This window comes from Thunnus thynnus, chromosome 18 (assembly GCF_963924715.1).
Source record: "Thunnus thynnus chromosome 18, fThuThy2.1, whole genome shotgun sequence".
NCBI classification, from domain to species: domain Eukaryota; kingdom Metazoa; phylum Chordata; class Actinopteri; order Scombriformes; family Scombridae; genus Thunnus; species Thunnus thynnus.
This window is the reverse complement of record NC_089534.1, coordinates 15,313,838-15,338,982: the sequence shown is the minus strand read 5'-3', so window position 1 is coordinate 15,338,982 and position 25,145 is coordinate 15,313,838. Positions and strand designations below refer to the sequence as shown.

At 41.1% G+C, this 25,145-nt stretch overlaps 1 protein-coding gene across 1 annotated transcript in view; it reads left to right on the top strand.

Moving 5' to 3' along the window:
• xkr6b (XK, Kell blood group complex subunit-related family, member 6b) overlaps nt 1-24,933 on the top strand; it is a 59,682-nt gene extending 34,749 nt beyond the window's left edge. The window contains exons 2-3 of the mRNA XM_067572751.1: nt 16,979-17,175; nt 17,971-24,933. Of these exons, the coding sequence (XP_067428852.1) occupies nt 16,979-17,175; nt 17,971-18,941 (1,168 nt within the window). The 3' untranslated portion in view covers nt 18,942-24,933. The remainder of the gene's footprint in view (nt 1-16,978; nt 17,176-17,970) is intronic.
• Nucleotides 24,934-25,145: the final 212 nt, after the last annotated feature.

The window sequence follows — 25,145 nt, the reverse complement described above, 5'->3', positions numbered from 1 at the left end:
AAATAAATTACACTTGTTCAAATTGATTGGTATTTGTTGATTGGATAATGCAATTAGAACACCATAAATTACTCACAAATTGCCATGCGCATTTGTAAATATTGTTTTTATTTATGGATCATGATCACTTGTCACCAGTATTGAGACTATTTTCTCTCCATTCATGAGAGCTGCTTTCTTCCCTTTCTCCCCTGGGCTGAGTAGGAGCAGATTGTTCAGCCTGGGGTTGAACCTCGGGGGTTTTGTGAATGAAATGGGCGCCTTGGCACCGTGCCCGTACATTACACATCTAGGTTTTCTCCTGTCTTCATTCCCATCCCTCCTCTGCTGCCCTCTCTCCTTCCAATTCATCAGGAGATTTCCCAGACTGCAACATGTTGGAGTCCAGTTACCATCACTTAGCAACTCCCAGGAGTCATCTGCTCTCTCTCGCTGTAGCTTTTAAAATATTGTAGTGGTGTTGTCAAAACAGTATACTGTAAAGTATATACTGTAAAACTATAGCTTTATTATTAAATTACAAAAGACCTAAAAGGGTTACGCAAAGGCAAGGTGTCACCAGCTAATTTTTTCCATTTGTGCATATTGGTCCTTTGAGAACCTTCGTATTTGTAAATATTGTAAATTGCTGAAAATAAATTGTATCTTCATCTACTCCTATTTGATTCTTTCAATTTTGGTTGTTGTGTAACTGTCTCTGTTTCCTCTAGTCCTTCCATGCTGACGTAACAATAACATTATGTAGTTTATACAAAACTGTGATGTTGTCTACATACCATGTTACATTTCTCTGAGTATCACTGCAGTGTTTCAGAATCAAAAAATAAAGATACAGTATATTTCAAAGAATATTTTTTTTATTTCTGTATATGCAGGACAATAAAAAAAAATCAATTCCATTTTAGATGTATCTATTTCACTCTCGCCATTACTTACTGCTTCTTCTCACTCACTTACTCAGCCTCCATTTACAGGCAAACACAGGCGCACACACATACACACACAACTTCATTTAAACTCCTTCAAACAACCACAGAGCCTCTCTTCTTTCTCCCTATCTCTCTCCATCCACCCACTGGACTTAAAGTGCTCTGTAGCGGTAATGGCCAACCTGTGTTTCACCATGTCACATGACATGTGGAACAAGCTTTAATGGAGATAAACATTGCTGCATTTAGGTTTACCAGTGTACTAGTTTTTACTTTCAGGTGTGGGGTATGCATGACTGGAGTAAGTGAAAGTATGATGACTTTAAAAGCATCCGCTGGTAACAACAAAGAGTTGTAGAAATCAAAGTGTTGCAATGAAATAGCTCAACCGAATATTTGGGTCCTTTAAGCTTAGTTGCCACAGTAAAATGAGGTGACTGTGTCCAAGGGGTGGCCAGAGGCGGTCTTTACCATCGTTTAAAAGTGATTTAAAATCCAAGGTGCCACATTGAAATCCTGGGATTATGATTGGCTGATAGCTATCATATATTAGAGGGTTAAACATTAGTCCAGGACATTATCTCAAACAATGATTAGTTGATTAATTGGCAGTTGATCAACAGAAATTAATTGTCAAGAATTTTGATAGTCAGTTAAATTTTTTGAGTCATTATTTAATGAAAAACTGTCTGAGTTCTCTGATTCCACCTTTTATAATGTGAATATTTTCTGGTTTCTTTAGTCCTTTGTGACAGTAAACTAAATATCTTTGGGTTATGGACTGTTAGTCGGGACAAAAGAAGACATTTGAGGACATCACCTTGGTGCCCAATGTTTTTCACCATTTTTGGACATTTTATAGATCAAACAATCAATTAATCAATAAAAAATAATTGTTATTTGTAATTATTCGTAGCCCTAATCTCAAAGCTAGGTGTCTTGGAGACCAGCCCATCCTCAAAAGAAATTCAGCTGGCAAAAACGACCTATAGTTACGTTTGACTGACAGACACCATCTAACGGCAGTAGTATGACCTGGAGAAACGAGGCAGATGAATGACGTCAATATAAGGTGACAAAATCGGAGGTGCAGGTTGGGTGCGTGGCTAGATAGATAGATGGCAAGAAGTGGAATTAGTGTCCACGTGAGTGTCATGTTTCCAACCGCGAGTTGGGACATTTTCCTAAAAACCGTAACTACGACTGTCATGGTGTTTACTGTTACCACAACGACGAAGGTTGCCTAACTTTAAGGAAGTAGTGACTTTAACCCATACCACCTTTCAAGTGATCATTTTAACCCAAACCATGATCTTTCCCTAACCCTAACCGAGTGGTTTTTGTGCCTAAACCTGACCAGATCTCAACCACAGCGTGTCACACCATAAAACATCAATATTTTTTAACAGTGATTTGTAACCATTTTGGAAAGCACCGATAGAGGCGACATACTAGAAAACGCTAGTATGCAGTGGTGGTATGTATGATGGGGTTTTTTCAACACACAGTATATATCTTATCACACATCACAGCCCTTTCCTTTTCACCCTGAGGCACAGACATGGAGATATAGCTGCTATCATACACACACCACTTTTATTGATACAACAGGTACAAGGGATGCACGAGGGATGTTTGCTTCTGCTCAAACAGCCAATCATTTACTCTGTGCAATGATGAAGTCCCTTCAGAAGGTGTCTGGAGAGAGGGGGGGTGGGGGCTTTGCCCTGTCAGCATCCGATCTTTCCTGCATAGATTCATGGAAGAAAAGAAAGGTTCCCAGGATACCTTTATCGATCCGGCCCCATCCCCCCCCAATCTCTTTTTCCTTGTATCCTCCGTCTAACCATCCCCCAGTCCAGAAAGGTCTGTGCATGAGTCTGTGCATGTGTATGTATGTGCAGTTTTGTCTGCTACCCAGTGCGTGCTTGTATGTTTGTGTGTGTGCATTTTTAAGAGCTGAAAAAGCTGACACCATGAATCCAGGCTACTGTCTGAGAGGATTTATATCATATTGTGTTACCCAGTGTTTGGGTGATGGGGAGTAGCTGTTTTTGAGGCTGAAAATGCTGGAATGGGCAGGAGAGATATTTTTTTCCACCACAACTGTGTGTGTGTGTGTGTGTGTGTGTGTGTGTGTGTTCCTCAAGGAAACTATGATGACTCTTAATTTTTTCCATCATTGTCAGTATCTCTTTCAGTCTGCTGTGCATGTCTACTGCAGTAGTGACTGTCAGGTTGGTGACCTTAAAGTACCCTGCATAGCTAAAATATCTCTGGATTAGTTGCTATGATGGCCACTTAATGTGCCTTCTCTCTCATTCTCTCTCTCTATTTCTGTCTCTCTCTCTCTCTCCCTCCCTGCGCCTGCCAGGCTGATATTTTGATCTGTCACAACAGCTTTCATTCAGTGGGTCCTGTCAGTGACTAGCAGTTGGGGGCTCACACATGTGCTTTGTGTCATTGGATCCCCTTAGGTTAGCATGGGGCTCGGGGCTTTCCCATAGTGACACTTTCTAAAGGTCTGATGTAAAAAAAAAAAAAAAAAAAAGATGGCGTGTGCAAACATGTGTGTGTTACAGCTTTTTTTTGTTACTTATAGGGAAGAGAGGTATGTTTTATGTGTAATGCATCAGTTGTATTCATGATGTGCTTTGAAAGCAGACATGTTGATCAATGCTAAATGTGATGCACCTGTTTAATGTATATGTGTGTGTGTGTGTGGGTGGGTGGTTGAGAGAGAGAGAGAGAGAGATTGTGCACACTGATACTGTTGTATAAGAGTGAAAAATTGATAAGCTTGATGAAATTGACCCTGCAGTCCGTGTGTCCTTTTGCAGTTGTGTAAGTGTGTGTGTTGTGTGTGTCCCAATAAGACTCAGTAGTGACAGCAGTGACACTTATGATGGATACTGCATGTCAATAATGAGCTAGCTCACTTCCCTCTCATACATTCACACCTTCCTCTTAGAGAAGGGCTCCTATCTTTCAAATTACCATGTTATGTGACTAATCTTCCTCTACAGTCAGTGCGCCTGTGAAAATAGGGCAGTTTTGAGACTGCTGTGTCTGAGACTTCTGTGTGTGGGAGCCTTCTGCATTTTCCCGCGGGTATGTTCCATAAAGAGGAAGATTAATATATCAATGGACTTGATCATAGTCAAACATATACATGTGCTGGTGGATTGTGTGTGTGTGTGTGTGTGTGTGTGCCTGTGCATATGTTTGTGAGTGAGAGCATGTCTGCAGTTCTAGGGAGCTGCCTCCTTTATTTGCATGTCTGGAGCGAACATCTATCATCATCATTAAGGCGCTGCAAAACAGTGAAGCAGGCAGGCAGGTGCCGCCGACACTCTTGGGAGAGAGACTGAACACACTTTCAAACCTTTGCCGCAGCGATATCAAATGGTTCCTAAATGCCTTCACCTCGGGGGGAAACATACACTGCGCACTCGCATCCACACACACACACAGATGCAAACAGACAGATGCTGTTTTATTACATTTTTCATTCTTCCTACTGAATGTTGTATTTTCCCATCATTCACCTTGTCGCACACAAACTGCATCGCAAAGGTGTCATACGAGAACACCTGATGAAACCACCACCAAATGATAAAACAATTATTTAAAAAAATATACAGGAAACCTCTCAATTAAAACTCATTCTTCCTTCATCTACAGCATTTTTAATGCTGATGACCATAGTGGCTCAATCCATTTTTGGGAGCCAGAGGGGATTACTGGACAGTACTAAAGAGGAGAGGGGAGCGCTGAAATGGTATGGCCTGATAGATAGAGGAGCGAGAGACAGTGTGTGTGAGTGGAATAGTAAAAAGAGCCCCCGAGACGTGGAGGGGGGTGCATGGTGGGAGGAAGGGAGCGAGAGCAAAGGAGGGAGGAGTATGGTGGAATGGAGGCACAGAGCCAGAAAATTGCATTGCGTGCTCGGTGATTAGTTTACCTCCTGGGTCTCATTCTCTCTCACTCCCCTCCTTTCACTCTCCTCTCACTCCCCAGGTCTTTTCTACCTCTTGTAGCTTTTCCTTGTGTCTTTGTCTTGCCACTTTCGCTCCCTCTCGCCTCCTTCCGCTTTCTCTGTCACTACATCACACTGTCACTTCTCTCTATTCTCTCCTCCTCTTGCCTGTTCTCCTCCACTTTCTTGGCGGTTATCTCCTCTGCCTCTCCTCTCTATCTCTGTCTCGCCTCACTCCCCTCCTCCTCCTCCTCCTCCTCCTCCTCCTCTTTTCCTCCTTGTGTGCTGACTTGGCTCTGGCCTCCATTCTTGTGTTATCTTCAGGGCTTGAAAAATGCATAAAGACACCTAACCTGCAACAAGTCCATCAAACCTTGGAAAAAAAAAAAGACGCTGTGACAGAGATGTTGGAAGTAGGAGTACGGGGGGAACGACAACCCCCCTCTATGGATAACTTCCCTCTACTGCACCAAATGTTTTTTTGTTTTTTGATTTTTTTAAAATAAAAAAATGGTGCTTAAATTTGTCTGACTTTCATTTCTTTATTTCATATTTCCTTACAACATGAAGAATATATGCTTTCATAGCCTAGTGATGTAATTGTCAGAAATGATAAGCCTGTCTGCTGCTCAAAGGACTTCATGCGTCTTAAAACAAATAGTCAGGCCAGTGCGGTTTGCATCATCTTGAGCCAAGAAGGGCTCCTTAGCAACCTAGAAAAAGAAACTGTTGACCCATGTTAATAAAGTTTGATACAACATATGCTGTAGCCTATATGTGTACTCATAAAATACTAAATAATGAATGAAAAAGTCTGCAGTCAGTAAATGGCACATACTAATATGCACATATATGCAATGTGGCGTAGTCATGTAGACACAATGAGCAATTTTTGCATGTTAGAACTTTTGATGCGTGTGCATGTTGACCTGGTTAGCTAGCAAGTGGGGTAAAATTAGGCTAGTGGTTCAAGGCAATGTCACAAAAGCGGATATTCGATTTCTTTTCAAAACCTCCCTCTGAGCCAGCTGAGCGCCTAAGAGAGAGAGAGAGAGAGAGAGAGAGAGAGAGAGAGAGAGGGAGAGACAGAAACGACAGCTGACAGTAAAAGTACAATTCTGAAAAGTGTCCAAATGTGCAAGGTTTCATGCACCAGCTGAGCTAACTGCAGGTACCTATTTTTCTATTTTCACCTATTGTCATTTGGCCTCATGTTCTGTTTCACCCAATTTATTTTTGAGATATATGACTATGTGGGATAGCAAGCCTTCATTCAGAAATGGTCTCTCATTCAAGTAGCCTACACATATTTGTACCTATGATTTGCCTAATTACTTTTGATTTTGCTCTTTTTATTAAAGAATTTTATTAAGGTTTCATGACTGATATGAGCATGCATGACATAAGCTATGCCTCTTTGATATGACCCATTAGTTCATAATAAGTCATAATAATAAAGATGATTGGTGAACATCTAGTTTTCTTAATAGCTGTAGACTATGAGGGAATTTCTTCAAATTTGGTACAAACGTCCACTTGGACTCAAGGATGAACTGATTCAAGTTTGTAGGTCAAAGGTCACTGTGACCTCACAAAACACATTTTTGGCCATAACTCAAGAATTCATACGCTAATTATGACACAGTTTCACACAAATGTCTAATAAGATAAAATGATGAAGTGATGACATTTTATATCCAAAAGGTCAAAGGTCAACTTCACTGTGACATCATGATGTTCTGCAAAAACATTTTTTCTGGTCATTATTCAACGCCATAACTCAGGAACAGAAGAATTATGACTGTATTTCACATTTGATCGGATACTGAATTGATGACACTAATCTTGGGTGCCCACCTTGAAACTGTGGTGATTGTATAGATCTTCTGTGCTGCTGGGTTGAAGATGTGTTTGAAGCATCCATGTTTTAGAATTTGTAGCTTCTTTGCATTTTGCCATCTTCTTCACTTCCTCTCCCTGGATGATAACCAGGGCAGGGGGCCTCCTGTTACAGTGGTGGTCCAACATAAGCTCATTGGTTTTGCTGATATTGAGCTTCAGGTGATTATCGTTACACCATGTGACAAAGCTCTCTATCAGTCCTCTGTACTCCTCTGTAAAAATAGTCTCTAAGTGAAGAGCATGTTTCTCACTGGAAATTATTCACTGGAATCATACATGTCAGTATATTGATAACTTCCATTTCACAATAAAATACACCTTTCAAAGTCTTCACTACAAACCTTATATGAGTCTTGACAGACATGGATGTAAACTTGACTGGTTGGCAGAAGCATACACCCGAGAAGCGGTATTTCTAGGCACAAAAGAGATTTACACAGAGAACTTTCAATCAGTTGGTTAGTCAGGGAAGCGTTTTAACACCATAAGCCAGCCCTGCTAATTATAGTCTTAAGAGCAATAAACATGAGCTTCAAGTGTCTTGCACAGTACAACAGAAGTGCTGACACTGAATGGAAGCCAGCATCCGCACAGCCCTTTTTTGGTGGTGCACTCTTTGAAAAGCAAGTGGGTCAAGCCTTTTCTTCTTAATCCGTACATAATCTGGCCCTTCCCCTTGTTGAGGAGCAGTCACAAAACAGTACAGGAGAGGTGGGGATCCAGAGAGGGAGAGAGAAGGATTTCACCTCAGGCCGTCAGACTATTTCTCTCCAATAGTTTTATTTTAAGATAGCAAAAGGCCACGTAGTAACAAATTTCTGTTACTGTAATAATACTGTAATACTAATATCTAAACTCATATGATCGATTTTTTTCGTGTGTGTGTGACTCAAGTAAAGTTTGATATAAGGAGCTGAGAAACCAGCTGTAATGCGCTGCATGTTTGAAAAGGTAATTCAGAAATATCACTGCGGCAGACACTTTAACCTTTCAAAAACAAACAACAAATCAAAAAGCTATTGCAAGCCATGCCCTTAGAAAACTAAAATCCAAACCAACAAATATGAAGAAGTGAAGCCTATCTCAGTCTGCACTGAGAAATTCTTAAATTGTTTATTTTACATTAAGTTAAATTACCATTTTCGACAAGTGTTCACTTTTACAGTTAATCTGCGTTATCCATTTGATAATACTGTTTGGAGCTGCATTGTGTAGTTTTTATTTTAACTGTTGAATCAAATCAATCATTTCATTAAGTCTGCCCTTCATTTGATTACCCATCTGGATATTGGATAGTGCTGCCCCATATTGCTGCTGATAGCTGTTAATGCCCAGCTGAAGTGATCAATAGCCTTCTGTGTCTGAAACGCAAGGGATCGTCCCTTCTTTTTAGCGCTGATACAGAATCTGCACCTCCTTATCCGTTTCATGCTCTTAGTCCATTATTGGAAAATGACCCCGAATTATCTTAGATCAGCTAGAATCTCTGGCTGTCGTCCATCTGAGGGCAGAGAGGCCTTGGTCATGTGACTTGTGTACCTACTCCTCTCGCTCTTGTAATGTCTGCTCCTCTTCCTTTTAACTTTCTCTTATCCCCTTCTTTCTTTTCCTCTTATTTCCTTTCTTTACCATCTCACCTCTCCCTCCTTTTCCTTGTCTTAGTGATGCCTCTATGTCATGTGATCACAGCTCAATGAGTTGGGGTACCTGAGAACCGTTGCTAATGGTAACAAAGGAGTGGCTGCGCAGGGAGGGAAAGAGAGAAAGTGGAGCAGGGGAGAGGAGAGCTACTATACATGCTGGGGTTCAGTGTCTATGCACACATTGAGATGGGGAAGAAAGCTTTGTAAAAATAAAAAAAAATGTATCTCCATAATTTCCAGTGAAGCACTGTAGATTTGTATTTAATTGGTAAGATTCTCACTGATGTTGGTGACATTTGGGGAAAAACAATGTCCATCATAAATCACTTCTTCTAACAGACCACATGATATGAAATATATGTATGAAGTGTTCTAATTACAGTGATAATATTTAGTCAAGACGTCAGACGTGGTTAACCAGCACACACTCAAAGAATTGACAGGGCGGAGCAGAGTTGACGCAACATCCCTCATCTCAGCTTACGGCTCCCCATCGCCTTCAGCTTGCATCATGTCAGCCCAGTCTCTGTTCAACGTTCCAGCACCTCTCAGTGTAGGAATCGCCCAAAGGCCCTGGTCACATATCGTTGTGTGTTTGTATGTGAGTGTATCTGACTCGCCTGTGGGACACAGATCTCAACTCGGCCAGCCTTTCATTCCAGGGCTATTTGCCGCCATAAGGAGGATAAAGACATATCTGATGTAGGATCAGTGGTACACAGGTAAAGGTGAAACCTGTTGAGCCACATTGAGCCACAAAGTGTTGCTGGAAAGTATAAAAATCTCTCCTCTTGACGTATACAAATGCAAGGTTTCTTAAAAAAAAAAAAAAACAGCTACCATGCCATATTTCTGTTTCTATTCTATTTCTCTCAAAGAAGCTGTGAAGTTCAAGAGATGTTTGCAAGAACAGATTTCTTTGGCACTTCACAAATTGGCGAATGATGAATAACATGACATCACTGTTGGGCTCCCGCTGGAGCTGTGATACTTTCATTCACTGTAAAGGGCAGAAGGAGACACATTGGTGACACGACCTGCAGTCCTGCTGAAGTGTCCTTGAGCAAGACGCTGACTCCCTGCCAGTTTTTCATTCGCTGACCCATGCTGCTGGCCTCCACATGGTTGAATGAAAGGATGACTTTCTCCTTCCAAGATCAACAGTATTACTAGAAATGGTTTCAGCCACTCATACATAAACAGCTATGTGTGTGTGTGTGTTCCCACTGCTGCTGTCCCAGTGAGGCAGTAGTTCTTTTTGATAGAAAGCCACAACAGGATTTCTTGCTTTTTGCTTCCTTTTTGCATGGAAAGGGAATATATTGTGTGTGTTTGACTAGCGAGTATGATTGCTACTTATATTTCTGGCAATTTGGACTAAAAAAGGGAGACTTTAAACTTAGAAAGGCTTATTTAAGGGCACAATATTTGAAACTAAGGAAGGCAATTTGACTGAGTTAAGTATGCTTGAAAAGAACTAGTTTGTACAATGTGTCATCTGAGCATGTTTGAAATCTTTTGAAGAATTTTTTATTGCTGTTTCGAACGACCACACTCAAAGGCAGGGCAAAAAGCCTGGGAGATGCAAGATGTGATAATGTGAAATTCTTCACAGACATAGGGTAGTAGTTGTGTGATTTCTGCGTACTTTCTCACCTCCACACACCTGGCACCTGCATAAAGTGAGGATGCTTGATGGATTGGCGGTCACGGATAGTTACAAAAAACGCAATTTCGGGACACAATACCCCCTCCCACTCCAACACTGGAAAGCTGTTGGTGTATGGGGTTTCATATAGAGTTTATTGATCCAAAAAGCACTTTGTTTAAAGCATACTGACCCCTTCAGGCAAACAGAGGGTATGTGCAGAAGAATAAATAAATAAATACTGTAGCTCTTAGGTTGATTATGTCGTTTTTCCACACTTTACAGTATAACTAACATACTAGCAGCATAAAAAAGGGAATATGAGCACAGTCTAAAAGCAGTGGACAGAAAAACAGTCATTTAAAAACAATCAAATGATGAAATTTCATCTAAAACGGATAAATTCAGGCAGAACTTATATCCAGATATGTCCAGTTTGAAGATATATGTCTTTAAAAGACTTACTTTTTGAGGTTTTAAACCCTCTAGTAATTGTAGTAAGTACAACTTATACTTTTGTACAGTGAGTGTTTGCTGGCAACTGGTAAGGGATTAATTCTTTTTGTTCAAATGGCGTGAGTGTCATTTTAAAACAAAACTCAGAGACAGACAACAAAAAGAAGGTGTTTTCTGAAATTGCATTCATGATGGATAGAATTGCCATAGCTTAACCGGGCAATGTGGGATAAGAGGTGAAGGGGTGGATACAGGGGAAAGCAGCACAGGAAGAGGGGAAACAGATTTGCTATGATTAGGCAGTACCTGCTGTAACTGCTACCCCCCTCCCACACACATACACCCACACACATCCTCTACCGCTTCCCCCAGAAAAAAAAAAAAAAAAAAAAAAAAACAGCACTGTAAATGGAGCTAAGTATCCAGACACAGAAATTGAATTCTGTCTTGGAAGGAAGGTGGGGTGTCCGGGAGAGCTATGAAAAGAGAGAAAGACACAGAGAAGTAAAGATGCCGAGGAAATGAGGGAGAGAAATGTAAATCTCTCTGAGAAAATAGGTTTAAACCTCATTGAGAGTCGATGTGCGGCCTCAGAGTGACTCAGGGTGTGACTCATTGCGGTCGGCATTGCCTCCACCTTACACACACACACACACACACACACACACACACACACACACACTATTTTATAAACCCTCAGGCCTTGCGTATGTTGTGTGTCCCCCATGCTTAGTGTTCTGCCAGATTCCACCTGTTACAGCTGATGCATAAGCTCTGCTTCATGCTGCTGTAATAGTACTTGTGATCTTCTTATGAATCAGCTTATGACAAGATATGAATTCAGTCTGAGCTCCTGAGCCTTCCCACGAGCATGACTTAGAAGACAGATGCTGTTAAACTTGGCTAGGTGTGTGTGTGTGTGTGTGTGTGATCCTTCTAACCACCCACTCAAGGGATTAGTGTAAGGGTGGTTGGATGACTCATCGGTCAATGACTTTGGAGGAGAGGGAGGAAAAACATGGCCAAGCAGCCGGTCAGCCGAATGGTGTGTGTATCATTGTGTGTGTGTGTGTGCATGTGTGTGTATCTCTTTGTCATTCCACCTGTCCGTCACTGTAGCTCATGCTCAGACGTCAAGATGTCTAATCATGCAAACCTTGTAATTACAGTTTCATATGTGTATCTGAGGTTTAGAGCAGATATCTACCTTTGGTTAGTCATTTTGGGATGCTATCAAATCTTGTATTTTCTGAAGATGCTTGTGTGTTTGATTGTGCACATGCGTGCAGTGTATGTGTGTGTATGTGGGTGGGTGGGTTAATGGTTGCCTGTGTCTCGACAGCAATGGCAGACGGCTGGGCTTGGAACACGACCCTGGCACAGCATCGAGCTGTTAGGCCATGCGTACGCTGCTTAACGAGCCATGAACGATCGCTATGATCTTGCCACAAATAATTCATGAGGAGCCCTGTAGAGGAGCTATGGAGCTAAAAGGAAAGGAAGGGAGGATGTGGGGGGGGGGCGGCGGGGGGGCATCAAGGAGTGGACCACAGCCTAAGTGGAGTGAAGGCGGGAGGCGAGGGGAGGAAGACAGAGAGATCTGACAAATGTGTCTGGAATAGAAAGGAAATCCCCTATTACCTTCAGAGCTGACAAGTATGCTTGTGCGTGCACATGTGTGTTTGTGTGTGTCTGCTTATTTTTAGGGAGCCGTTTGTGTTACTACATCTGAAAAGGCACTGTGGGAGTGTTAACAGTGTGCATCACAATCCTGGGATGTGTGTGAGATTCTTGTGAAGGCATACGCTGAGTGTATTGGAGACGTGATGGAGTGAGTTCAGATTTTTCTGACAGCCGTGAAACCGAAAGTGTTTAACTGTACAGGTTTTTTTTTTTTTTTGCTGAAACCAAAGGAATATGAACTAAACGGAAAGGGTCGGATGTGAATCTGTGCAGTGAGAACTCTCATTTACCTGCTTGAATAGAGAATAAGTTCAGTTTAAAATGAATGATGGGTTATGTATAGTATGACTTTTCCTCTAGTGCTACCATGAGATTGACGTTTTAGGCAGAGTTTTAGTGAAATGTCTCAACAACTATTGGATGGATTCCTATAAAGTTTGATAGAGATATCCATGGCGCCTAGAGGAGTAGTCCGACTAACTTTGGTGATCTCTGCAGGTAAAAGTTTTCACTTATCCAGTGAAATATTTCAACAACATCTACTAGATAGATTTACATGTACTGACATTCATAGTTCCCAGACAATGGGAACGTGAAATGCTGGTGGTTTGATCGTTGCTCTTCAAAATCCCTGTTAGCGACATGCTGTCTGTCCATGACTTGTACTTACAGTAGTTTGTTGACTTTGTCTTAAATGAGACATTAAATTTTGCAATTAATCCGCAGTTCATATGCCTGTCGTACCGTGGGGGGTGATCCCTACGGATCATGGATCAACTACAATCAGTTACACCACTAGTTAACACTTGTTATTCTAGTTACATTAAGCTTATTACTCAATATACGGCTCAGCTTAAAAAGAACTAAAGAAACTGTCAGAAGCAAGCAGCCAGACCTCCTGCAGTCATTCACTAATGATACATCAACAGGTGACTGAACAACCACTCAATTAAAAACGAATGACTGAGTGAGTCCAGACAGCTCACTGTAACTTCAACAAGCAAACTAACGTTACCCACAACACATTATATGATCTCTGCTGCATTCTTGTTAAGGAGATAAAAAACACAAAAAAGCCACACAGAGACATTTAACCATCAGAGATGAAATTAGCGACCAAAGAGACACAGAGAAAGAAGCTGTATCTGACTCACGTTATCTGACGTCTTCTTCTTTCTTTCATGGAGATGAAGTATTCATGTCATAACATCCATTTGTCGCTGTTGGTCATCTTGTTTGTTAGTTAACAGAACTTTATGGCTAATGCTTAACCAGTCTGATATCATTAGCAACAATGACAAACAAGCTAACTCTCCTGGTTGTTTCTCCAGTTGCTTCTCTCTCCAGCCTCCCCAGCAGCGTGCTGCTACTGCTGCACAGCACAATCCAGATAATTTCTCCCATTAGCTTAACAACAGTCCTTAACAGTCCTTCCATGGATGTATAAAGAGTCCTCCAGGCTGTTACAACAAGCCAGCTGTTGCATTGGCTAACGCAAGGAGCTATCTACTGCTGCTACTCTGCCTTACAGTGGAGAGAATTGAAGATGAAATCTGGAAACTATCATTGGACAAACTCGATGTCAATATTGCATTCTGGTTGTTGATTGGTAAGGAAGGAAAAACAATGAAATACATTGTCAATGTAAGAGATCCCGCCCTGCGGAGGTCAGCAGGCACCCATCCTCCTCTGTCCCCCACTCCACCTCCACCAACTTTTGCCTCTCAAAGGAGGATCAACCTCCTCTGCCTCTATGGACCAGCCTCCACTGATATATATATATATATATATATATATAATGAGCATGCTAGTATGCTGATGTTGACATTTAGCTCAAAGCACAGCTGTGCCTTTACGTACAGCCTCACAGAGCTGCTAGCCTGGCTGTGATTTTCAAAGCAAGACAGCTACAGAGGCCATGAAGATTACTGTTTCTGACGGAGGCACTACAGACCAGTGAGACGTAGCAGTGGAACACACAGACTAATGGAAATGGTGGGATGGAGACAAAGGGCCTGTGTAGGTCTCTGTGGCATGTCATTAGTGAGGAAGAGGGGTTGACTTGTTCCATCTGACATTTACCAGTCCAACTGAAAATGTCACGGAATGCCAGCCTTTACCTCTGGATATAATGGTGCCTCTCACAGCCCAGAGCTATTGATCCCAAAAAAACTTTTGTCCGCCCCCCACCCCCCTCTTGTTCCCCCTGTCCACTATCCCACGAAAGACCACCATCACTGCGCTCCTACGTTTCCTTGCCCAGCCATACCTTTCTCTATCTTTGATTACTCCATGCATCATAGCAGCCTTGTCTTAGTGGGAATGGGATGCTATGACAGCGCTAACAATAGATTAGCTCCAATTGTGTATTTTTCGTTACTGTCAACCTGAATCCTCCACCTGAATCTTGGTTATTTCACTGTGTATTTGTCAGCAACACCGTCATATGAGATTTTTTCTTTCTGTTTTTGAACTACGGGAACACAACCACTAAAATGTACTTACTGAAATCCCATACCTGGTTTCTCAAATCTCCACACTGATCTTGTAGCTACAGTTGAAGTCTTTGTTCCACTCTTTTATTTATTCAGTTCCCTTTTCTCTTTCTGGGAAAGTGGCTGTCTTTTTAGGTAGCTAATTGACTGACAGACCTGACCATGTAGTGGTTTGCCAGCTTTGTCAGAAAAAGATCCACTTTATTGTTTTAGATGTTTCTTGGTTGTATATTAATTCTTTATAAATGTCACAAATGTAATTTACATGGCCTGGGCTTTTCTTTTTTTTTGGTGGCGGTAAAATGTTGTTTAATGCCTCATGTAAAGCAAATAAGATCAGAGATCTGGTGATCATAGTTTATACCTGGTAAAGACGGGGGTTTTAGTTAGATTTCCTGAGATTTATTTTATGATGAGTTGCTTGTTTTCTTGACCATGAAACACATGAAAAAAACTGTTTTGTGACCTCAACCTACAGTGAATAATACCATAATTATACAAATAATACAGTGCACAAAAAATGAGACACAGTGATCTCTCTGGCCTTCCATATCTATCAGATGTAAAGTATGTTCCCATGTTTTATTACATTCAACTGTGCTGAAGTAAAGGGATTTGTATTGTATGTATGGAGAAAGGGGACTGGCAAATGCTCAAATCAACCAAAACAATAACCAAAGGCAATCAGACCCTAGTAGACCATACATTCTTTACAGTGCATTGCACTCAACCTCATTTCAAATTAAACAGTAATCTCTTCCCCAATAGCTATTGCAGAGGCTAATTATGTTGAAAACCACTCATAAGCATTTTCTTGTTTTGTTTGTTATGTTGCAGTATATTTGTGTCTCACTTTTAGGGGCTGAATGTAGATCCATAGCCTCTCAATTTGTTTTGGGGAGTGCTACTGTCTAGTCTATTTCTGTCCTTGCTACACTATTGTCCGCGGTTGACTGCCTTCACATCAAGTACTGGATTTATTTGGCCACTCTGCCAGCTCAGGCAGACAGACCCTGCAGCTACTATCCAATATGCAATGACTGAAATCACTGTTAAGATAACTATAAACCACTATAACTGTGATAGTGGTCTTGGTGATTGTTTTCTCTACAGCCAGACTTGGGTTAACATGTTTGTGGAGCTTGGGTTTGTTTACAGATTGGGGAGGATAGAAGCCCTCCAGAATGCTGTTTTCTTTCTTTTTGTCATCTTGATTTTCTTTTGTTGGATGGATTGATGTTTTTACCGAGAGTGCGGTGCAATGTTCCTGTCCAAAGCTTCGATCCACTAAATGTTTTCCTCCTCATTGTTTACTCGTCTTCTTCTGCGCACGTTAATTGGCGGCAGCAGCTGCAGCATTACATTTCAAAACAAACCCAAACCCAAAGAAGATTATGATCTTAATTAGCTATATCACAGCCCGGAGCATATTACATTTTGCTCAGCAGCACAGAATGAGCCTCTGTGTCTTGTCCTTTTAAAAAAAAAAAGAGGTGGTGTGGCTTTGATTGCAACAGGAGCGTGATTCAATTAGCTGCCACTTCTCTGCTGCATTACCTACCATCTCCCTGGCTTTACCAGAGTCACTTCACCTTTATGAAACCCCATCAGTCATGAAAATAGCCGCTGCAGCAGCGGACAATATGGGTCATGTGGTGCACTTAAGACAATGATTATTGCCTTTCTTACTACAGTATGCTTTCTATAACAAGTTCAATAACCACACCTACAGAGTTCATAGAGACCATTGGAGAATGTTTTTAATCAAGTCATGCTAGTGATGTTTTTTCTCATTGCTGCTTTACACAAGGCAGTCATAAAGTAAACTTGCTAAGAGATGCAAGTAGTTACTTTGTACGCAAGGGAAACCCCTCTTGAGATTATTTTTCTCTTTTATTACTGTTTTATCAACTTTATTCATTGCTAGACATCAGCAAATTCCTTTTAACTAATTCAGAAGCCAATGATAAATTCCTCATAAATGCAGATGAATATATTCAACTGTGTATTAAAAAGTGTAGCTAAGTATGCCCTCTAGTGTTGTCAAAACTCAACCATGTGTAGGTGTGCTTTACAGTGAATTTATGCATTTCTGTAGGTGGCAAAGATGTAATATTGATGTTAATGAGCGCTCTTGTGACTTCTCTATCAATACAGTGAAATATTAATTAAGGGAGTTCGAAGACACCACAAAGTTAGAATTTTTTTTTCAAAAAACCTGTTCATTCTTCCTCTCTCTGCAGGTATATCCGCACCATGTACCTCGGCATACAAAGTCACCGGCAGAAGGAGAACCAGCGGCGTTTTTACTGGGCTATGATGTATGAGTATGCCGATGTCAACATGCTGCGACTGCTGGAGACCTTCTTAGAAAGTGCCCCTCAGCTGGTGCTGCAGCTCTGCATCATGATCCAGAGCAACAAGGCTGAGTGGCTGCAGTGTAAGGGGTTCCCTAACACTTCTGATGTCTGATGTTGTTTGTGTGTAGTTCAGAAAATTTCTTTTTTTGCATGATATGTCACAGTGCATGTTTATCACATGATGTTGAGATGCATCCATATTTTATACCCATGTTTTATCAATTTTCTTTGAAGTTCACATATCACTTTATTTACTGTGTATGACATTCTACACCATTATATCCAATTTCCAACATTCATCACTCTGGTTATTGAAACCTCTTACAATTCCAGTTTGTCTGTGCAATACAGTTCCCCAAGGAAGGCAATTCAATCATATCAAGTCATACCCTTCTCTGCTGGGGTGTCTATAGAAATGCCATCAATGCATTTGCTGAGATGCACCATGCTGCTGCTCTGCAGATAATCCTCTGTCATTTTTCATGCACCAGGTTACTGCACTGACATATCTGCTGTCTCTACTGTTATACATGTCTTAAGGAAACTGAAATGGTGCACTAAATGGAGACTATGTTGACTGAATGACCCATGATGATCTTGGTAATAATATTCCTTTGAAAACCGTGATGGATTGCTTTGGCTGAAATACAACATACTGTATACAGTAAGTGGAATGGCAGCCAAGTCAAGATAAAACCATAAATCTTTGGGTTATACTTTATGCTTAAAATGAAACTGGATCCTTTTTTTTATATATTTCTAAGGTTTTTAGAAAGACCATCTATCACTATCTGTCGCTATCTTTCATTCTTGCCATTTTTAGTCTCTCTTTCTCTGCTTTTATTCTTTCTCTCTGTGTCTGTCTGTATTTCCAGGTGTTTCTGCTATGTCCTCCCTCCTGTCCCTGGCCTGGGTGCTAGCATCTTACCACAAACTCCTGCGGGATTCACGTGACGACAAGAAGAGCATGAGTTACCGAGGTGCCCTAGTGCATCTGTTCTGGCGCCTTTTTACCATCTCCTCACGGGTGCTCTCCTTTGCCCTATTTGCCTCTGTTTTCCACATCTACTTTGGCATTTTTGTGGTGCTCCATTGGTGTGCCATGGCTTTCTGGGTCATCCATGGCGGCACCGACTTCTGCATGTCCAAATGGGAGGAGGTACTGTTCAACATGGTGGTGGGCGTGGTCTATGTCTTCTGCTGGTTCAATGTACGTGAGGGCCGGACACGGTACAGAATGGTGGCCTATTACACGGTAGTACTGTTAGAGAATGCCATCCTCAGCTCCCTTTGGTATGCGTACCGCGACCCAGCCACCACTGACGCCTATGCCTCTTTTGCCCTCTGTGGCGTCTTCCTGTGCTTTGCCTCAGGTGTGGCCTGTATGGTTCTCTATTATGGGGTTCTACACCCCATGGGCCCCCGGCTGAGGGTGCTGGCCAGCTCCTGCTGTGCCGAGCTGCTGTGGGGCCTTCCCTTACCCCCTGAGGCTGAGCCCATGGCTCCCACACCAGGCCCCCGTGGCTCCCAGGCCACCCCCACACGGGGTGTGGCAGGGGAACATGTGGAGTCAGATGAAACAGCCACGGACACCTGCCTTCCGGTTTTCCAGGTGAGGTCCACAGAGCCTGTGGATGCAGCCGGTAGGCCCATCCAGGCTGAGGGTCCTCTCATCAAGATAGACATGCCCAGAAAACGCTACCCAGCCTGGGATGCACACTTTGTGGATCGGCGCCTGCGCAGGACCATAAATGTGCTGCAGTACATTAGCCCTAATGCGGTGGGCATCAGGTATAGGGACGGTCCGCTTCTTTATGAACTCCTGCAGTACGAATCCTCCTTCTGAAGGCATCCTCTCCCTCAGCTCTTTTACCCCCTCTTACACACAACCATGCACACGCATTCCCTTCCTTCATTCTGCTCTTCTTCCTCTACAGATATTATCTCTTTCTATTTGACACTCAACCCTCTCCGTCTCTATGATCATTCAGTTTTCCTGCAGGAGATGTGTGTTTGGTCAACTGAAAATCTGTCAAGACAGTCTAAACACACAGTCATGGTTTATTTTTGGAAAAAACATAAAGTACAGAGAGAAAATTATAAACCTACAGTATCTTATGTGATAATATATACAGAAGTCTCATATAAATCCCTCTACATTGATAGAGGAGGGTTCTGTATGAGTGTAGATAACATATGAATGTTTCATTATGAAATGTGTTTAATGCATTATACTGTATTGGTGATTCAACCTGTGAATACTTGTGAAGGGCATATTGTATGTCCCTGTGACATGGGACTGGCGCAAAGCCTGATGGGAATGATGGAGGAGAGTCTCAGTGGGCGCAGGTCTTTGCACATCCCAACATTTACTGCCATTCTTTCTGTAAATCATTGAAATGTATGATAATGTTTTCCAAGTCCTTAGACCATAAATTAAAAAGCACTCAATTTTCTATCATGATACTGTAGAGTGGACACAATAATAGATGTGTCTAAGAGAAGCAGTTCAAAATGGATTTTCCCTCTGTGAGCTTACGTGGCTCAATTGTATCCTGGCTGTACTATTTTTGTCCAAAATCCTAAATCGTAATCGCATCATGTATGGAAGAAAAAAGAAGCACACTGACCTTCAATCAGTTCCACCCATATATTCAATTTTTACAGTGCAGACTGCCCTCCAGTGGAGGCAAGCTATGATAGCATGCCTTACTTGGTCATTTTTGCCCATAGTTGTGACAGCACAATAAGATAACCACTTGAAGTGAGAAAACACAATGAGAGAAATGTGGAATGTAGTTGAAAAGAGCACAAAGTTTTCTAAATTGGTGGGTAGAAAATCATCGTAAAAACATTCCAAAGACTTTTTTTTAAGATTGTAGGTGTAGAAGGGTACAAATGTGTTAACGTGCACATCTTTTTGTAGTGCAAAGACAGCCTTCAATGAATCCTCCACCATTCCCTTCTGAACCCTAGAAAGTACTCCCTTTTTCAACCTCCTTATTTTGTTTTATTATCAACAAATGTTTTAGGTTGATTAATATATGCTTATCGGGTGCAAAGACTTGTAATAACTTCTTGAAAAAAAACACGACAAATCTGAGAAGATATTTCTATGCTATTATACTTCAGTGCGTATTTGTGTCCACATTTATAGTCATTGACATAATTATATTTTGCCAGAACACACACTTTTTTACATAACAAAACACGTGTTTAAAGGTATACTCTTCAACGTCAGTTTGCCCTCAAAGGGGCTATACTCTTATATGGGTGCACAAGGCGACTGTTCTGGCACCTGCTAGCACAGTTGAAACGAAGCCAAATCGCATCTTACAGTACTGTCTTTCCAATTTATCTACCCCCTTGAACCAGTAGAATGAGTCTGTGCAAAATGTGTGCCATCTATAGGCCTGCTGTGCAGCAATTACACACCAATATACATCTTCCAGCTGAACCTGCGGGAGCTCTCCACTACAAATACCCACGAGAAGACCACTGTATTCACTCATGAAGAAAAAAAAACATGCCTTCTAAGTCAAAGGAGCTTGACGAAAAATTCCAGAGAGGGTTACTGAATAACTCATTGAAAATGAATGCATTTCATACTCCAATTTTATCTATTTACTCAATGATTCATCTGAATATATAATGTGTGTTTTTTACATTGTAGTGTTTGGCATGACTTTAGTATGAGGCATTAGTACAAATGCACCCAACAAGGGATGCCCAAGAGCCCTACACAAAACAGAGATCCCTTTTTCCCGGCTCACTGGCTCTCTGCTTAGCTGTGGCCACTTGTGCCTGCTGACATCGTACTGTAAAAGGCAGATGCCTAGTAAGTCTGGGCTGAAGGCGAGAGGGGGGTTTTGCCAGGGGTGGAAAAGAACATAGAGAACAGATTGTGCGAAAGGGCCTGACTGGAGTGATTTGTTGTGTGTTTGTGTGAGAAGAGTGTTTACCTGTCAGCACATACTGTATGATCTACAGTATGTATTGTTAGGGGAAGTATGCTTGCACGTTGGTAGGTGTGTACACATGTGCTCTGTTTTGTGTATTGTGTGTGTGTGTGTGTGTGTGTGTGTGTGTGTGTGTGTGTGTGTGTGTGTGTGTGTGTGTGTGTGTGTGTGTGTGTGTGTGTGTCTCCTGAGCCCTTTCCCACAGTTCCGTTCTCTCGCCGATTGTTTGGCTCCATCCTCGGTTGCTGCTCCACCCTCTTACCCATCTCTGAGGTGCTGGGCCTTGGTGCACTCCCGTGAAACACTCTCACACTCTCTGGTAACTGAACAACGGGGTTGAGGCTGAACAACTGGAGATCCTGACATGAGAACATGCAATGAGGTACACTGCCATAACCAAGAGCTTCAACATCCAGGGTCTGCCACCCTTCAGCTTATAAGCGATGTTCAGCCCTGAGTAATTGAGAACTGTTGGGTCAGCTAAGGTGGAGCAAACATCCAACACACCATATGTATAGATATACTGTACATGTGTATGCAAACAACCAACTTGTTCATTGTTTACCATGGTAGCCAGAATAGATCCTCTCCGTTGTAGTGAATGAACAGCCATGTTAATAGTTAGTCAATGAATGAACTAATAAATAATAAATATTGTTAAACTAAAAAAAAAAACTAAGCAAAACAGCCAATACAGGGGTTCCTCAGGACCAACAAACAAGACCACTGAACCAGCTGACTCAGGGGTGTCTCAATGCAGTTCTCATCCCCAGGCATGTCCTCAAGGGTCTCCATTTTTTCCTAAACATATTGCATCCTGGACCGCTTCTCGGCTGGGATTGTACCACTTAATTATGGTTTTCACATTTTGTTTATTGGGAATAATTACTCATTTTTACATGAATATAAATTATATTATTGGGGAAGGGGTCGTTTTTTGTTTTGTTTTGTTTTGTTTTGTTTTGTTTTGTTTTTTTTGTTTTTGTGGTAGTTGGCTGCCTGGCATACGGTGCATCCTTACTTAACACTGCTGACCTTTTGCAGACGTGGACACATGTACAAATCAGGTGCAAATACACTGTGATTCATTCAGTTCCAGTTTTTTTGGGTATTGTATAGCATCAAAAACAAGGTTATGTACAACTGGGCTGCATTTCATCTAGTGGTGCTTAATGTCGTATAACGCAGAGTATTTATGCTTGCGTAACTGTGTCATTAGAATAGTAGTAATGACAGTTAATTGAACTCTGAAGTTAAAGTCTATAAAGAGTCTATGTACAAGTCTGGATTTTTATGAAACATGCAGTATATTTTACGTATATTTCTACAGTACAATCATCATTTTGCCACATTATGTATCTAGTAAAAGGATTAGCTAGAAGTCGGATAATAAGTGGGTTTTCATTTTTATATATTTTTCTTGGTTTCTTTAAATTATATGCGGATTTCAAGAGCTAAGCTACACAAGTGTGCAAGCCTTTTCTATACCATACAGTGTAGTATTCAGGCTGCCACGCTTTATACCATAAACAAGGTCACAAAAAGCCCTACAGAGAATTGTTCCTGTCAGGTTACCTGCCCAATTCAACATCCCTTGACAGCCACAACACACAGCAAGAGCGTTTGAACAGCAAGCTTGTTCTTCTCAGTCCTTGTTGTGCCTTGTTTCATTGGGTGCTTCAATCCAGCCATGGCAGCCAGGTCCGCAAACCACAATGCCAATCTCTTTCTTTACTTGTTTCATGTGCCAGCACACTCACCAAGATGACAACACCAAACAATATTTTCCCTGTCTGTCTCCCCAAACTAGATGAAGCCAAGTTCTCAATTCTGTCAGCTTACACCTCAGTCGACAATGTTTTTCAGTCTTACAGTTTCATTCAAGTAGTCATCTGCAGGACTACACAGTTTCCTAGTTACAGTGCTACAACTAAACTTCACAGTGTGACAGAACCAAGTGATGGGTGCTGTGTGAAACCCAATTATTGGTTCTTTCAAAGACATAGGAGAAAAGTAAGGCAATACTGAACATCTTCTCTACTTGAACGTAGGGTTCCTCATCTTATGTTTGAGCGAGCTGAATCACTACAGACCCATTTGATTCAACAAGTTACAGTTAGCAGTTTAGACCAAGCTCAAAAGCATTCGTTTTGGATTGTTTGATGGACAGTCATAACAGATGCCAGCCACGAATTATTTGGTCAATGATTGTTTTGTACTTTTGTCTATGCCTTTACATCTTCTTCTGTCTTGCAACGATGAATGATTTGTAGTGCCAAGTCGTGAACTTTCTGTGTCATTTGTCTCGTGTTGAACAATACATCCTCTAGCCAAAACAATAATGCCTGCGGTTGGAATAACACATGGAAGAAGAGGTCAATGGTGACAAAATGAGCAAAAATCAGTTATGTTGCATTTTCTTACAATGGAACGATGTATCTGAAACAGGCCCGATCACTGATTCACTTTTCGAATAACCTCATTTCCTGGTTTTCCTACCACCTCCCAGCATGCCTTTAGGACTCATTGTGAGGTGACCCTCAGCATTTAGCATGTAAGTGCTCTCGACTGCACAATGACCCTCTGATTTCTGCATTAATGTGTAGCAGCAGGTCATCGTAGTGTTTGACTTGGTTTAAGTCTGTACCTTTGTGTCATGACCATCTGTTTGACCATTGGAGCAGTATGTTCAGATGATAAAACGGTGCATTTTCTTCTTTTACTTTTGTTCCTTCTTTGGTTTTTGTTAATAACCTGGTGCTGAATAAATACATTTAAACGGTGCTACCATTGTGGACAGCAGAGTCCACTTTTTCGGCTTTCTAAAAGCATAGCCTTCCGGTTGACTGAGAGAGCCTGCACCCCGCAAACCTGCAGTCTCAAAATGCTCGAGAGCTAGCACCTCAGATCCACACAGTTTACAGCAGAACTCAACTCTCAATGGTGCCATTTTGATTTTCCAGTCTGCACAAAAAAACAACAGTTACCCTACTGTTCATACAGTGTTTATGATATTGGTTTCAGCATACAGTATGGTTTTTTCTTTTGTTTTATTATGATTCAATCTGCACTAGGATTTTTTTCTTTCTTTCTGAGATGAGAAAATGGCAGGTGACAAAAATGCATCTTTTTGACACACGAGCACAGGAGCACAAATGTGCTTCTGCTGATGGAATTTGGGTAAAAAAAAATATATAGAACGTGATTGCTGTGTTGTAAATTCCTGTCATCTATATGTCCTTTATCTGTGTGTATCTATTTTTGTTGTTCTTGTAGAATTGGCTGTAATATTTTGTTTAAAAATGGATTTGATATTCCAATGAAGCGACTATGGTTGTCATATTAATTGCTGCTGATTTTTGAAATTGTTATCAAAGGTGTTGGGAAATATTGCTTTGTTTATATTCAATCAATTTCTAGATTGTGTTAGCTTGTTGGTGTATTTCACAGATCTGGATACTCCCTAGGCTATATGATTTATCCGGGGTATTCCAAAAGTTGGCACAATGTCAGTAAGCAAATTCGCTACAATCTGTAGCATCTCTATGAAAGTGTACTCATACAACCTACTGTATGTTGTGACTGAGAACATATAAGGAATGATTTCTTTGTTGTTGTTAAATATAAAATGTAAGTAAATTGTTTCATGGAATCCCCGTTCTTTAAAAAAGCAAAACTGATGTCCAGTATTGTACCTACGCCCTATTTTTGGGAACAATATGAATATTATTAATAACATATGGTGCTAAAGTTCTTTTTGTATGTTTTGGTTTTTAGATGAAAAGAGAAATATTATGCTGAAAATGTAATGTTAAGCCTTACTGTAGATTCATATATCAGACTGTTCATCCCAGAAGAGAAAAATAAATATAGTATTTGAAAGTGCAATATTTTAGTACTGTATTTACATGCATGTTTCACATTTCAAATGATGAAAATGGTTGCAGTACAAACAGTGTAGGATGTGATGTATGATGTAACACACTTTAGACTATTTCACTGCTAGAGTAAGAAAGGGGGGAGGTTCATTGACTGTGTTCTAATATAATGCCTTAGAGTGCATGTCTTAGCTCGAGATTAGCATTAGAATT